Genomic DNA, 24,709 nt, shown 5'->3' on the forward strand with positions numbered 1-24,709 from the left:
AGCCCTCTGGTCCCAAGGGCGGGCCTAAGAGGGGGCGGGGACTGGAGCGGCCTCCTGCACCTCCCGCATTCGGGCGTACGCCTCTCGCGGCTGGCGGGCCGTGGCTGGCTGAAGCGGCGGTACTTTCTGCGTGGCCCCGGAAGAACATAGAGCGGAAGGCGGGAGAAGGAAGCTGCCGGCAGGGTAGGCGGCCCGAGGGGGCGGTTGCATGCGGATCGGACGTCCATAGCCCAGTGAGCTTCCACACGCCGGCTCTCTAGGACCCGAGCCCACCGCACCGCCTGTCTTTGCGCTAAGGGACGCCGTCTGCGCTAGTGCGCCTGCGCACCGGCCGGCCAGTGCGCCTCGCCGCTGTCCTCGCGCAGGCCGCCTGCCCGGCGGTTCCCGCCCGGCCTCTCCGCTCGGCAGTGCATCGGCGGGCAGCATGTCCCGGCGACGACACAGCGATGAGAACGATGGTGAGTGACCTAGATCCGGCCGCGGAGGCCGTCCCGGGTGGGAGCTGAGGTTTGGTTTATTTGGGTCTTCAGCTCTCCTGGGAACAGACGGGAAGCCCTCTCCCCGGGAGCTTCGGGGAACCGCGGAGGGAAGGTGGGTGGTACAGTGTGGGTGTGGCCGGGCGACTTCTGGAAAGCGACTGCTCCACCCACCCCCCACCACCTACCGCTCCCCAGTTCCTTCAGTCGTGGACCCATCGTGGGGAAAGGAGGCCTGGTGAAATCCCATGGATAGACCCCAGGTCTCTAAGGACCCTTCAGAATTTGGTTTTCAGCACCGCCGAGGAGGGAAGTACACCTGTGTCTGTGCTGACTCTTAGGGTCGGTGACAGGACCTACTGGTCCATGTATCTCGTTTTAACATTCAAAGCTGCACCTGAGAAGGGCTCTCGGAAGACTTTGCTGTAAGAAAAGGAACAAAGCCATGACTGAGAGATCCGATGAATTGCAGTCTGAACTCTCTCTGCTGATCATCCGCTGTTTTTCCTTCTTTCAAGCTACAGGGAAAGAATTCTGCCTCTTATACACACTCAAGGAGGTCGCTAATAAACAGACACATGTTGTTTCTTTAGATTTTGAACTGGCTGTGAGTATTTTCCTAGCGCAAGGAAGAGTGCTAGAAAGCTAACTGGAGAGCACTGAGAGATTTAGACCGGGATCTCCTATCTCCATTTGAATAGTTGTGCTCATGGTGATCATGGTATTTCCATCACAAAACTAAGAATGATTTTGCTAGTTTAAACGAGAAAAAGATGCTTATATTACACGAAAGCATTACAATCAGTCAAGAACATATATCCACACACGAAAAAGTGAAACAGTAATTCTGTTAATATTAGTGTATTTTTCCTTGATGAGAGTGTGTAATAGTGGTTACAATCCAAGACTTTGGAACCAGAGGGTTTAAGTTCAAAACCAAACCCTACTATTTGTTTTGTGATCTTGCTCAGGTTATACAACCCTCTTAAACCTTAATCTGTAATATAGAAGTAATGATATTTACCTATTCTGGTTTTCGTGAGAGTTAAATGAGATAAGACATGTAACCAGTGGCTCATGATGTTTTATTTTATCATCCATTAATGCTTAAAAGGTGATACACATTGTCAGATACCAACAATGTAAGAAATAACAAAACAAAAGTTGTAATTGAGTAAGCTTTCTCTACTAACATTTTTCTCTCCTTGAATGTTGGGGCAGTTAGGAATGGGAGCAGAATCCCAAGTATTTAGTTCTAGCAGTGGAACACCAGATTTCTGCTAGGGCATGGCTTGAGAGGAGAGTCTAGTACAGCCTTTTCATCTGGCACCTAAGGAGGAGTTTAAAGACTGAGTATAATTACCACGGAGACATAGCTTTCAGTGCCCAGACACCAATAAGAGCAAGTTCAGGGCTTGCTTAGCTACATAGGTGTGACTACATCGCATGCTTTGACTTTTAACACAGGAGGCTTCTTGTATAACCCCTGTATAGTGTATGGAAAATACAATTTTTGTATGCTTTGTAATTGACTAATCAAAAACTATGCTTGGAGTCATCACTTGGGGTTTTAGAGAATATGAGTCTTTTTGTTCTTCCCATTTTCTTTGCTCTTCGTATGTTTTCTTTCTTCCTTCTAGGCATCCCTTAAAGGGAAGAGAACACCAGAAGTGGAATGCAAATATCTAGAAAAATAACTTTTGTTTGGTTATTGAGAGGTTAGGCTTAGCTTTCTTAGATTTGGCTTCTTTTTAATACCTGCTGGCAGCTAAATCACTGTCCATTTGAGTCTTGCTGCAGGAACCTCAGTAAATAAGACAGAAGTAAAATATGGCATTCGTTAAGCAAAATTTTTTATGGTGGATAATTTAGTAAGAGAGAAGCAGATCTAATTGCTCTTCAGTAATACACTAGGCCTGGAACTTTGGTAAATTTCCACACTTTGGGTAATGATCAGATCTGAATCAGATATTTTTGATGCTTTGTATTTAGCTAAGCATCTACTACTTTTTTAAAAGGAAGAGATATTTGAAGTTTAAATGTTAGAGAAAGCTACTTTAAAGTAGGCTAGGAATTATTACAGTAAAAAAATAAATACATCAATCTGAGCATTTCTGGATTATTGTGAGCTCCTGTCAGTCACTAACCATATGCTTTCCATATGCTCGAGCTCCTGTCAGTCACTAACCATATGCTTTCCATATGCTCGACTAGATATCATTTGTTCAATAAATATATAACAATGCCAACCTGCATCCCAACTACTTGCAGTACAGTAGTAGACAGTGTAAAGATGGAGTCTCCCTTCTAGAATGGAGAGGGGGAAAACAAGCAAGTAACCAATAGTGTATCATGGTGACAAGTGCTATGGAGAAACATAATGTTGGATAAAGGGGTAGAGAATAATGTGAAGGAGAAGTTACTATTTTATGTAGTTGGTCAAGGAAAAGCTCAGTAAGAATGGCATCTGTTCAAAGGCCTGCAGGAGATAAGGTAGCAAGCCATGTGGCTGTATAGGGAAAAGCAGTGGTCCAAACAAAGGGAACTATGAGTACAAAGGCCTGAAGGCTGGAGCATTCCTATCATGTTCACAGAACAGCAAGGAAGACCAGTGTTACTGGAATAGAACGGACTATTCAGGGAGATGGGGTAGGAGACTAAACCAATGAGGTTCATGTACTAGTCAACTTATAGACAAGGAAAGGGAAATCATAAATGAAAAGTAATATGTATGAATACTAGTCCAGTGCTTACTCTAATTCATTGCTTGAAATCTCTTTAAAAATGTCTCTGAAGCTTTCTTGCTTTCTTTCACTCTTTCTTTCTTTTGAGATAGGGTCTCTGTTGCCAGGGGTAGAGTACAGTGGCCTAATAGTTCACTGCCTCAGCCTCCCACGTAGCTGGGCCTGCAGGCACGCACCACCATGCCTAGCTAATTTTTCTATTTTTTGTAGAAATAAGGTCTTGCCATGTTGCTCAAGCTGGTCTTGAACTCCTGGCCTCAAGCATTCCTCTGGCCTCTGCCTCCCAAAGGGCTAGGATTACAACAGGCATGAGCCATCATACCCAGCTCTCTGAAACTTCTTAGTTACTATAGGATATGCATATAGTAGGTGTTCAAAGAAAGGATTTAGATTGTTCAAAATCTTAACCAAGAAAACCATAGTAGCTCCATTTAAGCTACTTAGAGTTAAGTCCTTCTCTTTTAGACTGCGACTGATCTTACACTTAAGTAGAGAAAAAAATAAACAGAAGTGAAGGGGGTTGTTATTCTGAAAGAGTATAGTTTGTTTCAGAGGTGATGGTTACCTGTTTCAAATCTGTAGGATCAAGTTACATTACTTTTCCTCTTTGACTTTGTTGGGATTTGTTACTTTACTTTTTTCTTTTTATGGGGTTGTTTTTTGTTTTCTATGTTGCTGGTCTAAAATTTCTTACAGTACATCTAGTTCTAATAAGGATATAAGTTGTACAGTTTACCCATATAAATTTAAGATCTTCTTGCAGGGAAAATTTTATTTTGTATGTTAAGACCCTTTCAGATAGGTTTTAATAAAGACTTGCATCTCTCTTCTGTACTAGCCAACCTGTCAGAGTCGTGTGGCAGTATATAACTTTAATTTACATAGTGGCAATATAAAAGTTACGTAGTTACATTTTAATACAAAATCTCTTCTCACTTTGGGAACTACCATAAGTATGTTTTCTTCAGCGCATGAAAATATTCAGCTAATTCCCCACATTTTATTCTTAATTAAGGTATTTATCCACTTCCTTATGCTCTGACCCAGGTTCTTGTCTGAATTCTATACCTTGCTAGTGTCCTTGAGTTCATATTGTATCTGTAGTTTTCCCCTCCCCTTCATATTCTCTCAAATATCAGGTGAGAGTAGGGCATCTCTTCCTTAATACTTTCTTCCTCCTCCCATTTACCAAACAAACCTTGTCCTTCGGTGTAGCTGTAATGAAGTGAGAGTTTGCAGTTCAGAGATGTGAATGACTTATGTATGTGTATTTTCTAGTTTTTCCTCAGAAATCATATCTTCTCTCCTGCAGCATTGTTTCTCCCTTAAAGCTTACAGGAGGCCTGGGAGGGTGGCTTTAGAGACTGGGGTATGATTCCAAAGTGGAATGAGCCAGCTGGATGGTTAAGTTATGAAGGCTACAGAGGTGGGATAAAGGGTTGGCAAAGTAGATGGGCCAGAAAGAAAGGTACTGTGTGGTTAAAGTTTTTAAAATAACAAAAATACAACTTTCACTGAGCTAGTTTTTCAATGTTTGCCTTCTCCCAACCTCGCCAAAATCTGGTTCTTAGGAACACTATGAGTATGTTCTGCTTTCTAAAATAGGTTTTCTTAACATCAGCGCTATTGACATTTTGGACCAGATTATTCTTTGTGTTGTTGGGAGATGTCCTATGCAATGTGGGATATTTAGCAGCATCCCTGGCCTCTACCCACTAGATGCTGGTTGCACTCCCCCAGTCATGTCAACAAAAAATGTCTCCAGAGATTGCCAGATGGCCACTGGGGGCAAAATCTGTACCCAGTTGCAAACCACTGCTCTAGAAGGCTATTTTAATGTCCTGGCTGACAGCTTATATAAACATTATATCAAATGTGCGTTGTTTCTTCAAGAAATGACTCCTGGAAATAAAAGACCTTTGTGAGAAAGTTGGCTCTTCTCGTGGTGGAACCTTAATAGATCCCGTGACTTGGGTTTGTTGTATATTTAAGAATTAAGGTCACTGATCTCTGTGTGCCACATATGTCTACAACTTTACACAGGCAATATCCGCAGGAGTACACCTCAGCTGTCAAAGTTACACTTTTTGTGGCATTATCCCTTCAAAATTATATTCAATGATGATTTAGCCAGATTATGGTATTTAAGGGATTGGGAAGTGAAAGAACCAAGTGCTTTACCCAGTAACTTTTTATAATACCTCCTTCTTGTCCTATCTGGATAATAACAAATTGGTTTTATTCAACTTAAGTTCATGTGGTATCTGAAGATCATTTCAGTCATTGGAGAGCCTTAACAACCCAAGCTTAGAAAAGCCAGGTGCTGTGTTTTATGAGAATCACCATACATTTCAAGCCAAATATTCCAGAGGCAAGTAAGTGATTGTGAACAATGTAAAGGTAGTCCCATTCCTTGTTTTTCTGGAGTTGTCTAAAAGAAGAAAAAAGAAAAAAAATAGTTCAATTCTGTGGCTGTTCAGGTCTGAAGGTTGAAATCATATATAACTTGCTAGTCTGTAACCCTATATCCAGCTGCAGATTTTCATTATTAATATAGATTCCCCAAATAATTGTAGACTCTTTCTCCCTTGCCCATATGCTGTCCTAATAATCCAATTGATGGAAGTGGAAAGTTGAATGGTATTAGACTAGCCAAAATTGTTTAGCAATAGCATCAGGTTCCATACTTAACACTATTAAGTTTTAAAACCTTATGTTATTTCACAAAAGGATTTAAGTTGGATGTGTTAAAGTTTTAAACAAAATGGTAAGAGACCATCAACAGCAAGGGTCTGAACAATAGTCTGGTGTTTGAGGTTAATTCATAGCACAGCTTCATTCAACTTGAATTCTTTAGCAATCAAAAGGACAGACAGTTCAGGAACATCAAAACGCAAAAAAAAAACACGCAAAAACAAAAAAAAAGGACAGACAGATGATTGGTCATGATTTTAGAATGGTAGATCTCTTTAGTATATTAAGATTTTTTGAATGAGACAGCTTTTGAATGTATCAGTAATTATTCAGTTTATAAGAGCCATTTCAAGCAAGGAATCATAAAACTTGTAGTGCTTTCTTCTTGAATTTTTGGCCTCAGGCGATCTTCCCACCTCCACCTTGCCCCAGTAGCTGGGCTTGCAGGCACAAGCAATCGTACCTGCCTAAAGGTACTTTTATCTATCAATTATTTGATATAGTGCTCAACACTTTTCTTTGAATATGTTTATGCTGACTATAGTTCCTATTGTTTGGAATATAGTTCCTATACTCTGTCACAGTGTGGTCTGCAGAACTGAAATTGTTGAAGAGTTGAGTTAAGACCTTAGAAACTTGTAAAGCAAGTGAGAAATCCTAATGTTTTATGTTTCCTCTTCCTATCTTTTGAAGTTTTCCTTTTCATACCTAATACAACTTTTTTTCCCTCTAATTAAGTCTTTCTAAAGCATTTGACTTGGTTTTGCATCCTTATTTCATCATTTACATAATAATTAAGTTACTTTAGTATATTAATGACTAGTACTGGCACTAACAGGTTTAGGAACAAGCAACTGAGAATCAGTAAACAACTCAAGTTAAAAGAATGGGAGTAGCACTACATGAGTATTGTACTAACTGCTAACATATTTAGCATGTTTTTGGCAGCATCCCAGTCTGTCTACAGAAATGAACATGGCTGCTGTATTGGGAAGCTCCATGGGAAGTATTCACACAAAATTTAATATAAATAATACCACCTGGAGTTATTTTATTAATATATAGTAGGGAATGGAGACTGTTGGTTAATTGAGCTTAGTCTGAACAAGTGAAGAAAGCTCCTACTCTGTGAAAAGGTAGGGCCTGGTAGAAAATAGATTATAGCCTAAAAAGGTTAAATAAACTTTGTGATATCAGATTTACAACGTAATGTTAATTTTTTTGTGTTGCTGAAATAGGTGGACAGCCTCACAAAAGGAGAAAGACCTCTGATGCAAATGAAACTGAAGACCATTTGGAATCTTTAATATGCAAAGTAGGAGAAAAGGTATGCAGTGCATTAGGCACAGATTGTGATGGTTTAGGGTTGTGGTTGACTGGGTTTTGAGTAATTTCTGCAGCGGAAAACTTGATGATCTAAGTTTTAGGCAAAGCTTGTGTTACCAGGCATTTGTATCCCAAAGTAAATGCACATTGAAACCCCTGGGAGGCAGATAATTGACATTTTTTAGTAATTAGTAATTTTCATAGATGAGCCTTAGAAGGGACCTAGGGAATAGTCCTCTCAATTTGTAAATGAATTAAAGCAGATCTGGATACTGGAGGTAATTTGCCCAGAGTCAGACATTGAATTAGTTAAGAGAGATGGAATAGAACCCATGGTGTCCTCCCATTTCTGATATTGTGGAATCTTTGACTGCTTACTTTTTTTTTTTTTTTTTTCAGACAGAGTCTCACTTTGTTGCCCAGGCTAGAGTGAGTGCCGTGGCGTCAGCCTAGCTCACAGCAACCTCAAACTCCTGGGCTTGAGTGATCCTTCTGCCTCAGCCTCCCGAGTAGCTGGGACTACAGGCATGCGCCACCATGCCAGGCTAATTTTTTTATATATATATTAGTTGGCCAATTAATTTCTTTCTATTTATAGTAGAGACGGGGTCTCGCTCTTGCTCAGGCTGGTTTCGAACTCCTGACCTTGAGCAATCCGCCCGCCTCAGCCTCCCAGAGTGCTAGGATTACAGGCGTGAGCCACCGCGCCCGGCTTGACTGCTTACTTTTTGAATTCCATTCATTGTCTTTTCATGGATTTCTAAAGAACAGTAGCTGTCTGAATTGATTTGTATTAAACCTGTCATAGCTCCTTATACATATGTAAGGCTTCAACTTCTTTATGATTGTCTAGACAATTTTATTTCATTTAGTTCACTAATTGCCGAGTACTTGACAGATATTTAATTTGATGTCCTACAGAGTGCCTGCTCTTTGGAGAGCAACCTAGAAGGCTTGGCTGGTGTTTTAGAAGCCGATCTTCCTAACTACAAGAGCAAGATCTTAAGGCTTCTTTGTACAGTGTATGTATGCAAAAGATTTATGAATCCAGGTGATAATGTATTATCTACTCTTAAATGCTTTGGGAAATGTTCCATATGTCATTGCCTTTCCTTCTATTGAGGAGTCTGTACAAATGAAATGAGCTTTGGCCCTTTGGTGAACTCTTTTTCTTGGGGATAAATAGGACTAAAATTGAGCATTTTCCTTATATTGTTTGTTAGAACCTTAGAATCATTTGAGTTGACCTTTTAAATGAGGAAGTAGACACTTTTTCATTCAGAGATTTGTTTCTTTAAAGCATGTACATTAAAATGTATAAAATAGAGTTTAACTTATATTTTTAAAGTGGTAGTGAGTACCAAACAAATTTGAAAACTGAGAACTCAAGTAATAGCTCTTCTTGGAAGACTGAAATACGTTCAAAACTGTTTGATAGGCATACTTTTGCAGTTAAGTGAGCTAGAACAGGGAACAGCATTTAATTTGTGAGGGAATTAAAGTGTGAAAGTGTCTCATAAAATCATGAAACAACCTTTCCTAGTGGTGGAAATAGCAATCTAGACTTTGTTGTTTCTCACATAGACATGGATCACTCTGAATTGTTTGCTTTGCAAATTTATGGATAAACAGGGGTCTTTGTAATTTACATGAAATTAAATCTATGAAGTATTTTTAAATTATGAAGATGACTTTTAAGTTATTTTAGTTATTTTAAAATAATTTTTTGATGCTTGCAGCTCATTTTTGAAATTTAACAATGTGCACACAAACTGAAACTATCAGTAGATATAATTGGAACCTCTCGTAGTTAAAGTGCAGTTAGTTTGCTGTATAATTTTTTAAAGGAATCCAAATAATATTTTGGAAGACAGATCCTTAGACTAAGAAACTACCAAGAAAAATAGTTTTGCTATAGTTATGATATCCGTAAGATACGTTTTGTTTTGAAACCATTTATTATAAGACAGTGGAGTGGCATTTATACTTAAGCTTTGCTAAAAACCATGTTTGTTTGTTTAAGGCTGCACTAGTATTGCTTGACAGTGTTCTCTTCTAATTTTTGGTTTTAAGAGGGCTTCAGGGAACATGGTTACTATCAACACAAGTATTTTTTTGAAGACCTAAATTATCCTTAATGTTCTGCTAGGTACCTTAGGAAAACATTAAAAGAAAAGAGACTCCCTTCCCTACTTACCATGAATTCTTATTTGCTTTTCTTTTTGAGCTAATTTCTAAAGGCTGCCTTAATTAGGAAGCAACATTTTTTTTTTTTTTTTTTTTTTTGAGACTGAGTCTCGCTCTGTTGCCTGGGCTAGAGTGCAATGACATCAGCTTAACTCACAGCAACTTCAAACTCCTGGGATAAAACAATCCTGCCTCACCCTCCCAAGTAGCTGGGACTACAGACATGCACCACCATGCCTGGCTAATTTTTTTCTTTATATTTTTAGTTGTCCAGCTAACTTCTTTTTCTTTTTAGTAGAGACGGGGTCTCGCTCTTGCTCAGGCTGGTCTTGAATTCCTGAGCTCAAACCATCCTCCTGCCTTGGCCTCCCAGAGTGCTAGGATTACAGGCATGAGCCACCGTGCCCAGCTGAACATTTTCTTTTTCTAAAGGTTTCTTACTGTAATCTTACCTATTTTTCAAGTAACTTTAATGAAATCAACATCCTTGGAATAAGCAACTGTGATGTAAACAAAGCTTAACTATATCAGAGTACCATGTTAAAAATTGAATAACTGGTAGGGACTGAGTTGAAACTGGTTTTAATTCTGCATCTTTTCTAAGCAACTAGAATAGTATTTCTCAAAGTAGAATTCTGATTCCATGACATTTGGTTAGCTAAGTTTAGAAACTCTGAATGTGTCTCCCAGCCACCACCCCTTAATGATTCTACATTAAAGAAGCTTGTTTCACCTAGCATTTCTGAAATGTTTTACCATGGAAACCATTTTCTGTGGAACTGCTATTTAGTTCCACTAAACAAACTTGAAGAAAAACTGGTCTAGCATAAGTTATATTTATTTCAGTTTAGATAATTTCACAATTAAACTTTCTTAAAAAGATTTAAAAAAAGAAACTTTCTTAACTCTTGGATTCACTAACTAGAATTAAAATGAAAAATTATATCATGATGGAGACTCAGACTTTTGGGGGGAGGGGGGGAAATGGGCATTTATTGAAACCTTAAAATCTGTATCCCCATAATATGCCAAAATAAAAAAAAATTAAAAAAAAAAATTAAAAATTATGGGGGCCACTGTCCACAGCTCTTCTTAATGACAGTGCCTTTTCTGAAGTAGTTTTAAAGACATAGCTAAAAGTAATCTGTTCCAAAGTTAATGGAATGATAAACATTTTACATAAAATTCAGCAACTTAACATAATGCCATTGTTTTGGGATTTTCTTGTACTGGGTTCTCAAATCAGTGCACGTCTGTTACCTGAGAAGTTGACAATTTATACAACATTAGTTGGACTACTGAATGCCAGGAATTATAACTTCGGCGGAGAATTTGTAGAAGCTATGATTCGTCAACTTAAAGAATCATTGAAAGCAAACAATTATAATGAAGCTGTATATTTGGTAAGTTTTTTGTTTGTTTGTTTAGAGTGCTTTTTGTGATATGACTTAACTTTGGGATGGAGGAAAGAGATGAGCTGTAACCAAATAATTTAAAGACTCTTTCCTGAAGCATTCTCATTCATTTTTATAGCTTCATAACCCACCTTTATTTTGATGATGCTGCCAAATCTATAACTGTATCTTCAACTTCAGCCTTTCTTTCCCCTGAGCGCCAGACATAGCCCTAAGGTATCTTACCTGGAAGTTCCTAAATTAATACATTATTCATACCTCCTTCCCTTCTGTGCTCTCCTCAGGGGCCACTGTATACTGGATTACCCATTTAGAAACCTGAACATTAATTTTTATCTTTCCTTTGTCCCCTTGTATCACAAGCATCCCCAAGCCCTATCATTCTACCTCCTAAATTTTTCTCAAATCTGTCCCTCTGTCTCCAGGGCCTCTAGCATAGTTCATGCCTTCTTTCTCATGTCTTTAATAGCTTCTTAACTGATCTTTTTGCAGCTAGATTCTCTGTCTTTTACTTCATGATCTACAGTGGCACCAAAGTAGTCTTTCTATAACTAGACTCTGTTCATGTTCATTACTGCTTAAAAACCTTAGTTCCTTCTCTTTGTCTCTGGTAGGTGATCTTAAAAGTCTGATATGCAAGATGATTCCTTGGTTTGCAGGAAGTGAATATTGAAACTCTATCTTAAATGGAAATGAAATGAAGCCTTACTAATACTTAATACTTGGATTGATAGTGTGATCCAATATATTTCATAAATAAATATACATGTGTTGGAGATATGTGATCAGATTCTTTTTTACTGTGTACACAAAAATGTTTGGACACCCATCAGGCTATAGGATTACTTTGCACTCGCTTGCTTTTTTTCTCTTACTGCTACTGATGCTAACCATGTCAAGTCACACTCAACATCTGAGTGCAAAGGGTTAAAGTTCAGACTCTCATCTGACCCTTTATGGTTGCCCATCTGTTTCTCTATCCTTGCCTTCCATACACCCTCCAGCTGTATCAAAATTCCTTGCAGATCCCTAACTACATTTTGTTTTCAAACCTTTCTGCCTAGAATGCCCTCCTTGCTCGTGACTTGTGGATTACTTTGCTCATTCTTTATGACCTAGCCCTATTGTTACCTCCTTTATGATACTTTCCCCTATACCCTTTGTCACTGATCCTAGAGAACATTTTATTTACCTTTTAGTATAGGAGTCATCTCTTTATGTTGAGATTATGCTTGTCACACTAGACTATGAGTCCCCTGTGGCAGTGACTTTAATAATGCTTAGCAGTGACACCAAATAATTATCTGTTCCATAATTTCCATTTCTATAGGTCAGTGAAAATTATTCATAGCCAAATAGAAAAGGAGATTATAGGTTCAAGGAGCTAGAATATTTTAGGGTCTGGGTTCTTAATATAGTATAACATGGAAACCTATAAACTCACAGATTCCTGTAACACAGTCTGTCACAACTCCTCAACTCTGCCGTTCTAGCACAAAAGCAGCCATAGAAAATATGTAACTCAATGAGCATGGCTGTTCAATAAAAGTTTACTTAAGGACACCAAAATTTGAATTCCGTATAATTTGGATGTTCATAAAATGTTCTTTTGATTTTTTTTTTTTTGGCAGGCATTTAAAATCTAAAAATTGTTCTTAGTTCACAGGCTATACAAAAAACAGAAAGTGGGATAGTTTTTCAGACCCGTAGTTTAGACCGTACAAGATTATTTATTTTGTAGTTATTATAAAGAACATGATTTAAAAGCAGAAATTGTTTGCCCTACAGGTCCGTTTTTTATCTGATCTTGTGAATTGTCATGTGATCGCTGCCCCATCAATGGTAGCTATGTTTGAAAATTTTGTAAATGTAACTCAGGAAGAAGATGTGCCTCAGGTAAGAGAACCCCTTATGCTGAATCTTCCCATATAGAACCAGGGATTTTTTATTGGCAACCCTTTACCAATAAACAAAAGATAATAACAGGTAATCATACTATAACTTCTTAACATCTAAAAGTTAACTGGCATACTGGTGAGTTCTCATGACATATGCATGTTAATTCAAATGATTCTGTCTAGTAAGACTAGAATTAATATATCTGGAAATGCTCTGAATGAGCCAGATGTCTTTTTAAAACCCTATAGCTTCCATAGGATTTCATTCAAGAATAAAATATGAAAAATTAACTGGCACATATTTTAAACTTACCTTTTTAAAAATCCTTTAGGTGCGACGGGATTGGTATGTGTATGCATTTCTGTCATCTTTGCCCTGGGTTGGAAAGGAGTTGTACGAAAAGAAAGATGCAGAGATGGACCGCATCTTTGCCAACACTGAAAGCTATCTTAAGTAAGGGCATAGCTCATAGTACTCTTTGTTGTTTAGATAAAGAATATCTTACTGATATAATGTGTTATACATTTTATCTGTTAGTGATACTATGTGAGTTTCTCAAAAATAAGCTGTAGAGTTCCTGAAGGTATTCTCTGGGTACTCTCATTCTCCTATTGTTGTAACTTACTGAAACTTTTATGTGTGCTTACTTTGCCCATGCAAGGGAGTTGGTAACATAGCTTCTTTTAAAACACCCTCGTGCAATAGAATATTTTCTCAAGTATTTGTATGATTAAGAATTACCTGTGGTGCTTAAAGTGCTCAGATCCCAATCCCTAGACCTAGTGAATCACACTATTTGAGAGGGAGAGCTGGACATCTATATTATGAATATATTCCACAGGTGAACTGCTGCCCTAGTACATACAGTATATTTACTTCATGTAAGTTAATCCTACCACGCTCTTGAAACAATGGTCCTTAACCTTTTACCTAGCTTATACATCTTACATACTGTGATACATTTCAATTAAAATAGTCCTGTATCTTCCCATTATCCATGCCCCAAGCCAGTGTAAAAGCTTGGTTTATCTTGTTAGATAGTTAATACTAATAATAGACCTCATTAGTAAACTTAACGCTTGATTATCCAGCGACACGGTAATGATTATGTGTCCCTTAAGTTTTTGCAGATTGGTTTTTCTGTAAGTTTCATTTTTTATTAAATAAGTACTTCTTTGGATAACTGTTAATATCTGCTTAGTTTATAAATAAAGCTAGAAGAAGTCTAATAATCTTATACATGTGTATATATACATATCCCTCCTCTTTTTATGCAAATGATAGTCCAGGGTACCCACTGTTCTTCACTTGCTTTTTTTCTTACTGTGACTTGAATTTATTACATAAAAGTATATAGCTGTGCCTCATTCTTTTTAACACTTATATGGTATTCCACTGTTTTAATGTTCCATGATTTCTTTAACTGGTCCCCTGTTGGTGGACATTCAGGTTATTTCTAGTCTCCTGCTATTATAAATGTTTCAGTGATTATCTTTGTTTATATGTCTTTGTGTATGTGTGCAATTATATTTATGGGGAATGTGAATTCTTAGAAATGGCATTTCTGGGTTGAAGGTTCTGAACGATTTTAATTTTGATAGATTTAGTCAAATTGCCTTCCAAAAAGATTATACCAATTAACCTCTGTGCCAACAATGTTTGAGACTGAATCTTTAGCTACACCTTGACGATGCAGAGTACATTATCAAAACAGTTGATATCTGCCAATCCAATAGGTAAAAATTCTTTCATTGCTCTAATTTGCATTTTATTCATTATGAAAGTGACTGAGCATGCTTTTATGTTTTTAAAAGCCTAAATGTAGACTTTCATTTTTATCTTTAGAAGACGCCAAAAGACTCATGTGCCCATGTTACAGGTATGGACTGCTGATAAACCACATCCACAAGAAGAGGTAAATTGCTTTCATTCTCTTGTGATACATACAGTCAGCTCTTAAGCAGATTCTTATCTCTGTAACATATGCAAACCATTCCATTTGTACACCGTAGCTACATTTCCACATTTCATGTCAGAGATCCAACTCCTCATAGCCCTAGACTTACATTGTATTTTCAGTAAATGTTTGAATGTAATTGAAACATTCCCTTGTTCTGTAGGATACCAGCTATCAGAGTTGACATATTTTTTATTTACATGTCCAGTTTGCAAAATATAAAAGGAAACAGCTCCAAGCAGATAGATTTTATAAAATAAGTAATTAAAATAAACTGTGGATAGATAGGAGGAATAAGTTCTGGTGTTCTGTACCACACCGTAAGATGACTATAGTTAACAAAAATATATTGTTTCAGCCAGGCGCAATGGCTCAGTCTATAATCCCAGCACTTTGGGAGGCTGAAGTGAGAGGATCGCTTGAGGCCAGTAGTTCAAGACCTATCTGGACAACATAGCAAGACCTCATCTTTAAAAAAAAAATACATATATATGTAGTTTCAAATAACTAAAACAAGGATATTGAATGTTCCCAACACAAAGAAATGATAAATGTGTGAGATGTTAGATTGAAACATCACTATGTACCCCACAAATATGTATAATTACTATTTGTCAATTAAAAAAAGACATAATTAAATAAATAAAAACAAAAATAATTTAGCACCCTTCTTTTGTACCATTTTTAATTGCACGTGAGCTTACTTTTGTATCCCATATTTTAGAAGGTAATGAATTTTTATTTTGTCTAGTCAAAATGTTATTATATTAATTCTTAAAAATTAATCTGTCTTTAGTATTTAGATTGCCTGTGGGCCCAGATTCAGAAATTGAAAAAGGATCGCTGGCAGGAACGGCACATCCTAAGACCTTATCTTGCCTTTGACAGCATCCTGTGTGAAGCACTACAGCACAATCTGCCTCCTTTTACACCACCTCCTCACACTGAAGATTCAGTATACCCGATGCCAAGGGTCATCTTCAGAATGTTTGATTACACAGATGATCCCGAGGTATGTGACCAACTAAAAGTTCCTAGATACAGCCTGTGTTGCGTCATACTTGTGGTTTAATCTTGCTTGAATTATGCCTGTGATACATTTTAATTTTTTATCTAAGAAGGCCAATGTCAATGAAGTTAACTTTTTAATTCAGTGAATGATATCACCTCATTATGCAATAAATTATATTTGGTGTGTGTAAACAGATGAGAGAGACATGCACAATGTGCGGGTTAAGGGTGTAGGTTTGAGAAACCAATTGGTTTGTGTTTTAATCCTGGCTTAGCCAAATACTAACTGTGATTTGGGGTGAGTTATTTACTTCTCCAAGCCTTAGTTTCCTAAAGGAATAATAATAGTATGTATCTTGTAATCTTATTATGAAGATTAAATTATAATACCTGTGAACTGCATAGAACATGATGAATGCCCAATAATTTTAGCTGTTGTTTTTAATAAGGTTATTTTTCAAGAAAAATATCTAGTTTTAGAGATTGTCCATCTCTCTCTAGACAACACAGCTTAAGTTACTCATATTGTCTTATTATTTAAAAGCAAATATTAGGCCGGGCGCAGTGGCTCACGCCTGTAATCCTAGCACTCTGGGAGGCCGAGGCGGGCAGATTGCTCGAGGTCGGGAGTTCGAAACCAGCCTGAGCGAGACCCCGTCTCTACTAAAAATAGAAAGAAATTAATTGACCAACTAAAAGTATATATACAAAAAATTAGCCGGGCATGGTGGTGCATGCCTATAGTCCCAGCTACTTGGGAGGCTGAGGCAGGAGGATCGCTTGAGCCCAGGAGTTTGAGGTTGCTGTGAGCTAGGCTGACACCACAGCACTCACTCTAGCCAGGGCAACAAAAGTGAGACTCTGTCTCAAAAAAAATAAATAAATAAATAAAAGCAAATATTAAAAAATACTTTACATTAAACTCTAAAGATTAGTATAAGCTGACTTTATCATTTTTAAATATATGTGCTTTTTATTAATGAAGTCAAGTTACTAGCAGCCTTTATACTTTAACAATTAAGAAAATGTATAATTTTTATATTATTAGGCACAAAATTTATATTATAAATATGCATTCATTATTTTATATCTCTGCACTTATATGATTATCTTACATCCAGGCAGCATGCACAGTGATTACTAGATTGTTTCTGAGTAGAAACTTCCCTGGCTAAAGTACAATACCTTTTGCTTAGTATATCCCAGTCAACACAGAGCAGGGTTTATCATCCTCCTAGCACACAAGTGACATTTTGGGGTGGATAATTTCTCATTGCAGGGGTCTGTCCTATGTATTGTGAGATGCTTAGCATGGCTTCTACCCTCTAGATTCCAGTAGTGCTCCCCCTGCCTCAGTTGTGATAACCAAAAATGTCTCCAGAGATTGCCAAATGTCCCCTTTGGGACAAAATTGCTCCTAGTTAAGAACTCCTGGCATAAGAACCAATATTACCACCTGAAGTCAAATTTGAGTTTCTTTCTCCTATCTTTTCTGTCCTATGGTAAAGTATTTATGACCAGTAGGAATGTAGTATGGTTTAGCCATATACTAACTGTGTTATCTATTTCAGGATAAAAAGTTATAATCAGTTACATATGCAAAATTATCAACTTGCTGCCCACTTTGCTATATTTCATATATAATAAAATGCTTTTAGTCAACATTATATAATGGTCTACAGAGATATATCTAACTGAAAATCTGGTTTACATTTAAGACTGGTAAAGTCTTTGTGATTAAGTATTCATTTATACAAGGGAAGCTAGAATAAGACCTCAAAATTTGTTTCTTTGGTACTATTTATATTTAATTGGTGTTGCCTCTGTGATGTGCCTATCCATCCTTTGCCAGAAAGTATAAATATATAAGATACTTATTACCCTCAAAATGAAGAGGATTTGGTTTTTTTCTTTGTTCTGGCCTTTACAAAAAATGTTTTTAAAAAATGTAGAAATTATAAAAAAGATTAAAGTAAAATCATCCCAAAGGCATTATGGGTCTAATGTATGCTCTTTGAAAATATTTGCTATGAATTAGTTAAGAAAAAATTAATATCATACAGATAATATTTCGTAACCTTTTTTTAATGTTTATGGACATCTTTCAGTGCATACATGAATTTTTAGATCTATATGGTATTTGAATAGAATTTTCTCTCCATGTTTATTAATGGAAGTAATTCATTCTTCTGGTTTAAAAAGTAAGTCATATAAGGCTTGTAACATACAAAAATTAATTAGTTTGTTTCATATAAGAACTGATATATACAGTGGGCAGAAGAAACACGACTGCTGACACTCTGATTTTATTGTAGGTAAGTGAACACAACAATGAAATTTGCTAAAATACAGAACTTTTTTAACACTTTCGAACTTTTATCCCCTAACTTCTGCCACCTAATAATAGTGCCTGGAACATAAAAGTCTCTGAAATACTTATGAAAGAAATCTATTTTCTAGGTCTGTATGTATTTATATTTGGTTTTCTTTCCAGGGTCCTGTTATGCCAGGAAGTCATTCAGTGGAAAGATTTGTAATAGAAGAGAATCTTCACTGCATCATTAAATCCCACTGGAAGGAAAGGAAGACTTGGTAAGATTCTTTTTATGGTCCTTTTAGAGGAGAGAAAAAGCGATTTTGGTGAGTCAGTAAGACCAAAATATATGTTCAGAGTGTAAGAAAATCTTTCTATCCTCCTGTTCCCCTGTCTTACTAAAACCAATTTCTAGAAGTACTTGCTTTACTTTCTTGAGGCTCTTTACCCTCAAATAGTACTTTTCTGGATACTTTATAGTAATGTGCATATAATGCTGGGGTTTTATGTGCTGGGGTGGATATTTGGTTTTAATGCTGGGGTGGATATTCGGCATATGCTCTGGAGAACTTGAATGGCAAGCTATTTTGGTTTGGATATATGGGAATAAACGAATATTAATGGTTTTGCTCCATTATCTAAGAATTTAGATACCTAAGCTTTGGAAGAGTTTAATAAAATTTTCTTAAACCTTGGAAGGTTTAGGCTTATATTTTAAGGTGGAAAGAAATACAGTAGTATTTTGCGAGTGCCCCCCCCCCTTATTAAAACTTGTAAGTTAGTAGGTCTGAATATGCTTATTTAGTAGTATTATTTAGGTACCTTTTGATCTTTCAAGAAATCTTGGATACATTAGAGATTTTGCTTGTGGTAGACAAAATAATTTATGCTGTCATTAAGTGAAATAACTGAATTCTAGAACATTTCAGAAAAGATTTTTCTTGTATCTGAACATACTGCTTTTGAAACTGCTTGTTTTATTTTTCATATGTTTGCATACTTATTAAACTTAAATCACACTTTTTACAGTGCTGCACAGCTAGTGAGCTATCCAGGGAAGAACAAGATCCCCCTGAACTACCACATAGTTGAGGTATGCATTCCATGTGGAGCTTGTGTCTAAATTTCAGAATCTTTCTGTTGACTTTAAGGTATAATCTACTCTTAACTTATTTTTTTTTCTTGCTACTTGTCAGGGACTGAAAATTAACACAGGTGCGAGGAAATTGCTGTCAGTTTTGATGCTCTGTTAGCCATGTTAGTAAAGAGAAGAAAGGAATTTTGAGTTCCTTATAAATTATTGATTAAGGTTATTAAGTATGAAATGTCCAATTTCCTTAAGGACTAAGTTTGACAGTTGATATCTCTGACATTTCACTTTGACGCTTCCTATTTTATGTTTATTGTGAAGGTCCATCCTCAGTCTTTCAAGTGCACATTTTGGACTGTGATTATCTTTCAGATTTTTTTAGAGCAATTTTTGTGAAACCATGGATAAGTCAAAACTTTGTGTTATCTTCAAATATGAGTTGTGTTGTGGAACCAATGCAGCACAGACAGCTCAAAATATCAACAAAGTGCTTGGGAAGGATGTAACTGATGAACACATAGTATGTCCATAATTTGAGAAGTTCCATTCTGGTGATTTTAATCTTGATAATGAGCCACATGGGTGACCTGAGACCAAAGTGGATAATGATGAGCTGAAAGCTGTGGAAGCGAATCCATCTCAACCTACATGTGAATTAGCAAGGTTTGACATTATTATCCCAACAATATTGGACCGTTTGAAATAAATCAGGAAGGCAAAGAAGTTGGACATACGGGTTCTGCATGAATTAAATGAACGTCAAAAGAGAAATCATCTCGAAGCTTGCCTTTCTTTGCTGTCATGACATAGGATGAACTATTTCTACACCATATTGTTATGTGTGATGAAAAATGGATTCTTTTTGACAATTACAAGCATTTGGTACAATGGTTGGATAAAAATGAAGTGCTGAAACACAGTCTAAAATCGAATATTCATCCAAAAAAGCTAGTGGTGTCTGTTTGGTGGTCCAGCGCTAATATTATCCACTACAGCTTCATGAAACCTGGCAAATTGATTACAGCGGATGTCTACTATAAAACAATTAGATGAAATGATGAGGGTGCTTGTGATTAAACCCAGAGACTGATGATAGAGACAGGTCAATCTTTCTGCTCCACTACATGTCTCACAATGCTGCTCAAACTAAAGGCTAGACTTGGAAACTCTGTGTCATCCACTGTATTCACCAGACCTTGTACCAACTACCACTTTTTCCAGGCTTTGGACCACTTCTTGCAAGAAAAAATATTGAATTCTTAGCAAGCTGTGGAGAAATGTCTTTTGTGATTTCATTGCCACTCTCTCTCCAGGCTTCTTTGCTGCTGGCATAAACAAGCTACTGTTAAGATGGCAAAACTGTGTCAGTAGTTTAAAGAGCATATACTTTGATTAATTGTACTGATTCTAACTTTTGATTTGAAATTGGATATTTCATATATAATGAAATATGTATGCATTCATTCTTAGATAGTTATCATGAATAATGTACCTCTAGCTCTGTCAGTACATTGTCCACTTATTAAACATATAAGTGGCTTACGTACTTTAAAAAATATTGTATTACTTTAGGCAGATAACATATCTTTGGCTGTGTTTATCTGACCTCTTACTAGTAGCATACACCTGACTAGTATTATATTTCCTGTCACATGAGGTTGAGATGAATATTTATTCTTAGAGATCAAAAAAGCCAAGCAGGGTAGAAGTAGAAAGAATAGAAATGCTTTTGACCCCATATTAACTCATACAAAAGGATAATGTTAAGTACAGTTCAATACCTTGTAGAGATTTATGTCCCCAAAAAAGTATTTGCACTTTATTATTCCTTTATGTTACAGTATTCATAAAAGAGAGAGCATACTTATGATGTATTATTTAAGATTCACATTTTATTCATATTACACTTCTCTGCTTTTTCAAAATACTTTTTTAGAGTATTGTACATGTCTTATCTTTACAAAACTTGAGAGTGTGCTTAATGCTGTGAACTTGGCTCATTGCCATGTCAGTTGACATGCAAAATATAACTCATATTTTTAAATCTAAACAATGTGTAGAAATTCATCAGATTGAAATATAGGAGTGTGAGAGATTAGGGAAAGAGTAAAGACCAGGGCTTTAGATTTCTAGCCAGGTGGTCCACCACTCATACAGAGAGGGTGGAAAGCAGAAGTTTTTTAACAAGAAGCATGGCAAAGAAGTCTTAGACTGTCCAAAAGAGCTAGGCATCTATTTCGCGTAGCAGTGTATTTCCCATCCTCAGAATCTATTACTTATAGGGATGAAACTGTAACAGATTTGTTGAGCCCCTCAGAAAGCTATACCTTTCTAAATCAGCTTTGATACTTCCAAAGTTGGAATTTAATTGCACAGTTCTCTGAGAGGAGTTTGGGTCAAATAAGCATTGATCTTGTATACTTTCATTTGAATGACTTATAGAAAGAAGAAATTTTCATTATGATATTCAATTTTAGATCTCTGTGTTTGAAAGAACATAACTTTAAAGATTAAAAAGTAATTCTTTTTTCATTATGAATGTCATGGAGTTATAGTTTAGGTTTAGAATGTTAAGGTCTTTCTGATGGTAGATAGAAGTACAAGATAACAGTTGATTGAGTCTGACTCATGATTCTCTTGTAGGTGATCTTTGCAGAGCTATTTCAACTTCCAGCACCCCCTCACATTGATGTGATGTATGCAACACTTCTCATTGAACTCTGCAAACTTCAGCCTGGGTCTCTACCCCAAGTTGTATCCTTTTTTTCTTTTGTTTTTAAATATACTCTTTTTGGCCTTGCTTTAAAAGATTATTAAATATTTGTGTTTATGGGCTTAAATTCTGTAAGTTAAAAATATAGCTTTTTAAATGTGTGTATGTCACATGTGTACTTCTATGTATAAATATATATGTATCTAAAAATAAATAGATATATACTTTACTATTTGGGTCAAGAAGTTCAAGAAAATACTATAAAAGAAGAAAGGTTGGCATTTTCAATTTTTAAGGAAAGAAACAAAATTTTAATTCTCCTGAACTAACATACAGTCTCTCTTTCTTAGATCCCTAGGAGATTAGATGTTCATTTGACTGGAGGACAAGGACAAATAATCCTTAGCCTAATGCCCTACCACTAATAAAAAAATAAATGACTCTCCATTCCAAGATTGAAAATAGTACTAATAACTTAATGAGCTAAATTTTCTCAGCTTCAGTTTTATTCCACTAAGGTTTAAGTTTTAGGGACAGTAGGTCTGATTTGCTTTTGTTTCGATGGTGAAGTATAATATTTGAATAAGAGTGAGGGACTGAAATGCACATTATAAAATTAACACATAACACCCCCCCCATATGAAATAGAATATACCGTCATACCATAAAATTTCCCCTTGAGTCTAAGGATTGCTAGATTCTTTGACACCTGAACAAGTTTGGGAGGTCTTGCGTTAATTTAACATGTTTTTACGAATTAAAGATGCTATGTTTCCTTAATGCCTATGATTTAAATTAAAGTATAGTGAAAGGATATTCTCATCAATTTTGGGTTTTTAATTAATTTGCTTTAGGTTTTTTAAAAAATGAAATTTTGTGGCCAGCCACAGTGGCTCATCCCTGTAACCTGTAATCCTAGCACTGTGGGAGGCTGAGGCAGAGGCAGGGAATAGAGTATTTATCTTGACTTCATGGGTGTATAACAGGTTAAATTTATTGTACGTCATTGAACTTAAAAGTTGTTTTTGAAAACTCAAAAATAGATCAGTTATATAAAAATATACTCAACATTATTAGTCATTATAAAGACTTACCAGAAATGTTTTGATTTTTTTCTGTTACAATTTGTTTTGGGTGAGAGTGGAGAATTGTTTTCCTTATCCTCAAATTCACAGCTTGCCCAGGCAACTGAAATGTTATACATGCGTTTGGACACAATGAATACTACATGCGTAGACAGGTATAGTAATTGCCTTATTTCTGTACTGTCAGTAGCTTCTGCTCCTTGTACTTTATAAAGGAACTTGACCAAGATATTTGCCGTTTTTAGAATCTCCATGTTGAGTTTTCTTCCTTGCCTCCCCAAAATATACTTTGTATATTAACAAGACTTGTACTTGTTGTAGTGTAATGTTACATTTTTGATGCCCATGCTGCAGTTTAAATTTCATTCATCGTTTATGTGTTTGGTACTTGGTACAGTTTTACTTTTTCCCTCTAATTGCATATGTACGCTTTAAAAATACATTTTATGCTAAACCCTATGTAGAAGGGGAATCTAATCTGTACATTATATATAAATGTTAACAATATATATTTTTTGTTTATAATAAATAATGTATATTTTTTGTTTATAGGTAGTATCTGCTTCTAAACTCTCTAGCTTTTACATAGAAGTTTTTTCAAACCGACAGCTTCAAGACTCTTAGTTTATATAAAAGATCATATTATAGAATTTTCACAGCTGTGGTAATTGCATGGTCACTATTTTCTTTTGGGTGACGTCTGTGTGGTCGCCTTTATTAGCTGGTATTCTTTCTTATCTCTGTCAGTTTTCCAAATCAAATAAGGACAGGTATTGAACAATTATGCAGTTTCTATGATCTTTCATGTCCATTGTTCAAATTCCATATTTGAAAATTATCATTAAGGGCTATCCTGTGTCATTGGCCTTTTTACCTTGAGTAATTTTAGTGATTGAAGTTATAGATACATGAAGGACATGCTTTACGAGAGTATTTTCTCTGATTTTTTTTTCCCATTCTAGTTAATAAAATAGCAGTCATGTTAGGCATCTCCATTTTGCCATTCATTCAGCAATATTTATTGGACTCTTATGCCATTCATTCAGCAGTATTTATTGGACTCTTTGCCATTCATTCAGCAATATTTATTGGACTCCACAGCATTATATATAATAATAAGATGTTCCCTATCTAATTAGAGATCAGGAATATTTTTAGGGGAAAAGGGGGCTTCAATGACATGATCTGTGTGTAGTGAAAAGGGCATGGTGTGATAAGAGACTATACTACTTTGTAATCTTTTTTTTCCCTCAGTTTCACTATCAGTTACTGGTAATATATAACCTCAGAAGTTGTGAGAATTAAATTATATGAAAATATAAGGTACCTGCACAAAACAGGTGCTAGAATCATATATCTTAATCACCTAAAAAAGATAAAAGATAGCACTATTGGAAGTGACATAGGGGACTATTAAAAAATGAGTTATAAGATTTGCAAAGTAAAGAATTAGTGGCAGGAGAACATACAGCTGCAGGTAGAGGAATGTGCTTTTCATTAACTCTGTAAAATAGGGTTTTATCTGTTTTGGAGGATTTTATAAATTTCTGTTCTAAATTACAACCATTCTTCCTATTTCTGTCCCCACCTTCCCTTTTCTATATAGGTTTATTAATTGGTTTTCTCATCATCTAAGTAACTTCCAGTTCCGTTGGAGCTGGGAAGATTGGTAAGTGATGATGTGTTTTATCCTTCCTTTTCCTAGTCAAAAAACTGTTATTGTTTAAAACTGTAACATAAAAACAACCTTTACTGTCTGAATTATTTCCTTTCTTTGATGTTTATTTACTATGCATAA

At 36.2% G+C, this 24,709-nt stretch overlaps 2 protein-coding genes across 3 annotated transcripts in view; one reads left to right on the forward strand and one right to left on the reverse strand.

The window, feature by feature from the left end:
* Positions 1 to 37: 37 nt before the first annotated feature.
* The window catches only part of NCBP1 (nuclear cap binding protein subunit 1), a 41,098-nt gene continuing 16,426 nt past the window's right edge, over positions 38 to 24,709 (forward strand). Inside the window, exons 1-13 of one of the 2 annotated variants that reach the window (XM_012769047.3) lie at positions 38 to 458; positions 7,153 to 7,241; positions 8,162 to 8,262; positions 10,674 to 10,830; positions 12,631 to 12,738; positions 13,073 to 13,194; positions 14,587 to 14,656; positions 15,495 to 15,710; positions 18,204 to 18,301; positions 19,053 to 19,116; positions 21,757 to 21,867; positions 23,002 to 23,066; positions 24,518 to 24,580. In XM_012769047.3, coding sequence (XP_012624501.1) covers positions 425 to 458; positions 7,153 to 7,241; positions 8,162 to 8,262; positions 10,674 to 10,830; positions 12,631 to 12,738; positions 13,073 to 13,194; positions 14,587 to 14,656; positions 15,495 to 15,710; positions 18,204 to 18,301; positions 19,053 to 19,116; positions 21,757 to 21,867; positions 23,002 to 23,066; positions 24,518 to 24,580 — 1,298 coding nt within the window. In that variant the 5' untranslated portion in view covers positions 38 to 424. Of the gene's footprint in view, positions 459 to 7,152; positions 7,242 to 8,159; positions 8,292 to 10,673; positions 10,831 to 12,630; positions 12,739 to 13,072; positions 13,195 to 14,586; positions 14,657 to 15,494; positions 15,711 to 18,203; positions 18,302 to 19,052; positions 19,117 to 21,756; positions 21,868 to 23,001; positions 23,067 to 24,517; positions 24,581 to 24,709 lie in introns of those variants that run through there. The other variant, XM_012769048.3, reaches the window with a different exon arrangement.
* Positions 5,557 to 24,709, reverse strand: part of XPA (XPA, DNA damage recognition and repair factor) — a 68,666-nt gene continuing 49,513 nt past the window's right edge. Inside the window, exon 6 of the mRNA XM_076008859.1 lies at positions 5,557 to 5,651. Coding sequence (XP_075864974.1) covers positions 5,572 to 5,651 — 80 coding nt within the window. The 3' untranslated portion in view covers positions 5,557 to 5,571. The remainder of the gene's footprint in view (positions 5,652 to 24,709) is intronic.

The sequence above is a fragment of the Microcebus murinus genome, chromosome 12 (genome assembly GCF_040939455.1).
Source record: "Microcebus murinus isolate Inina chromosome 12, M.murinus_Inina_mat1.0, whole genome shotgun sequence".
Classification (NCBI taxonomy): Eukaryota; Metazoa; Chordata; class Mammalia; order Primates; family Cheirogaleidae; genus Microcebus; species Microcebus murinus.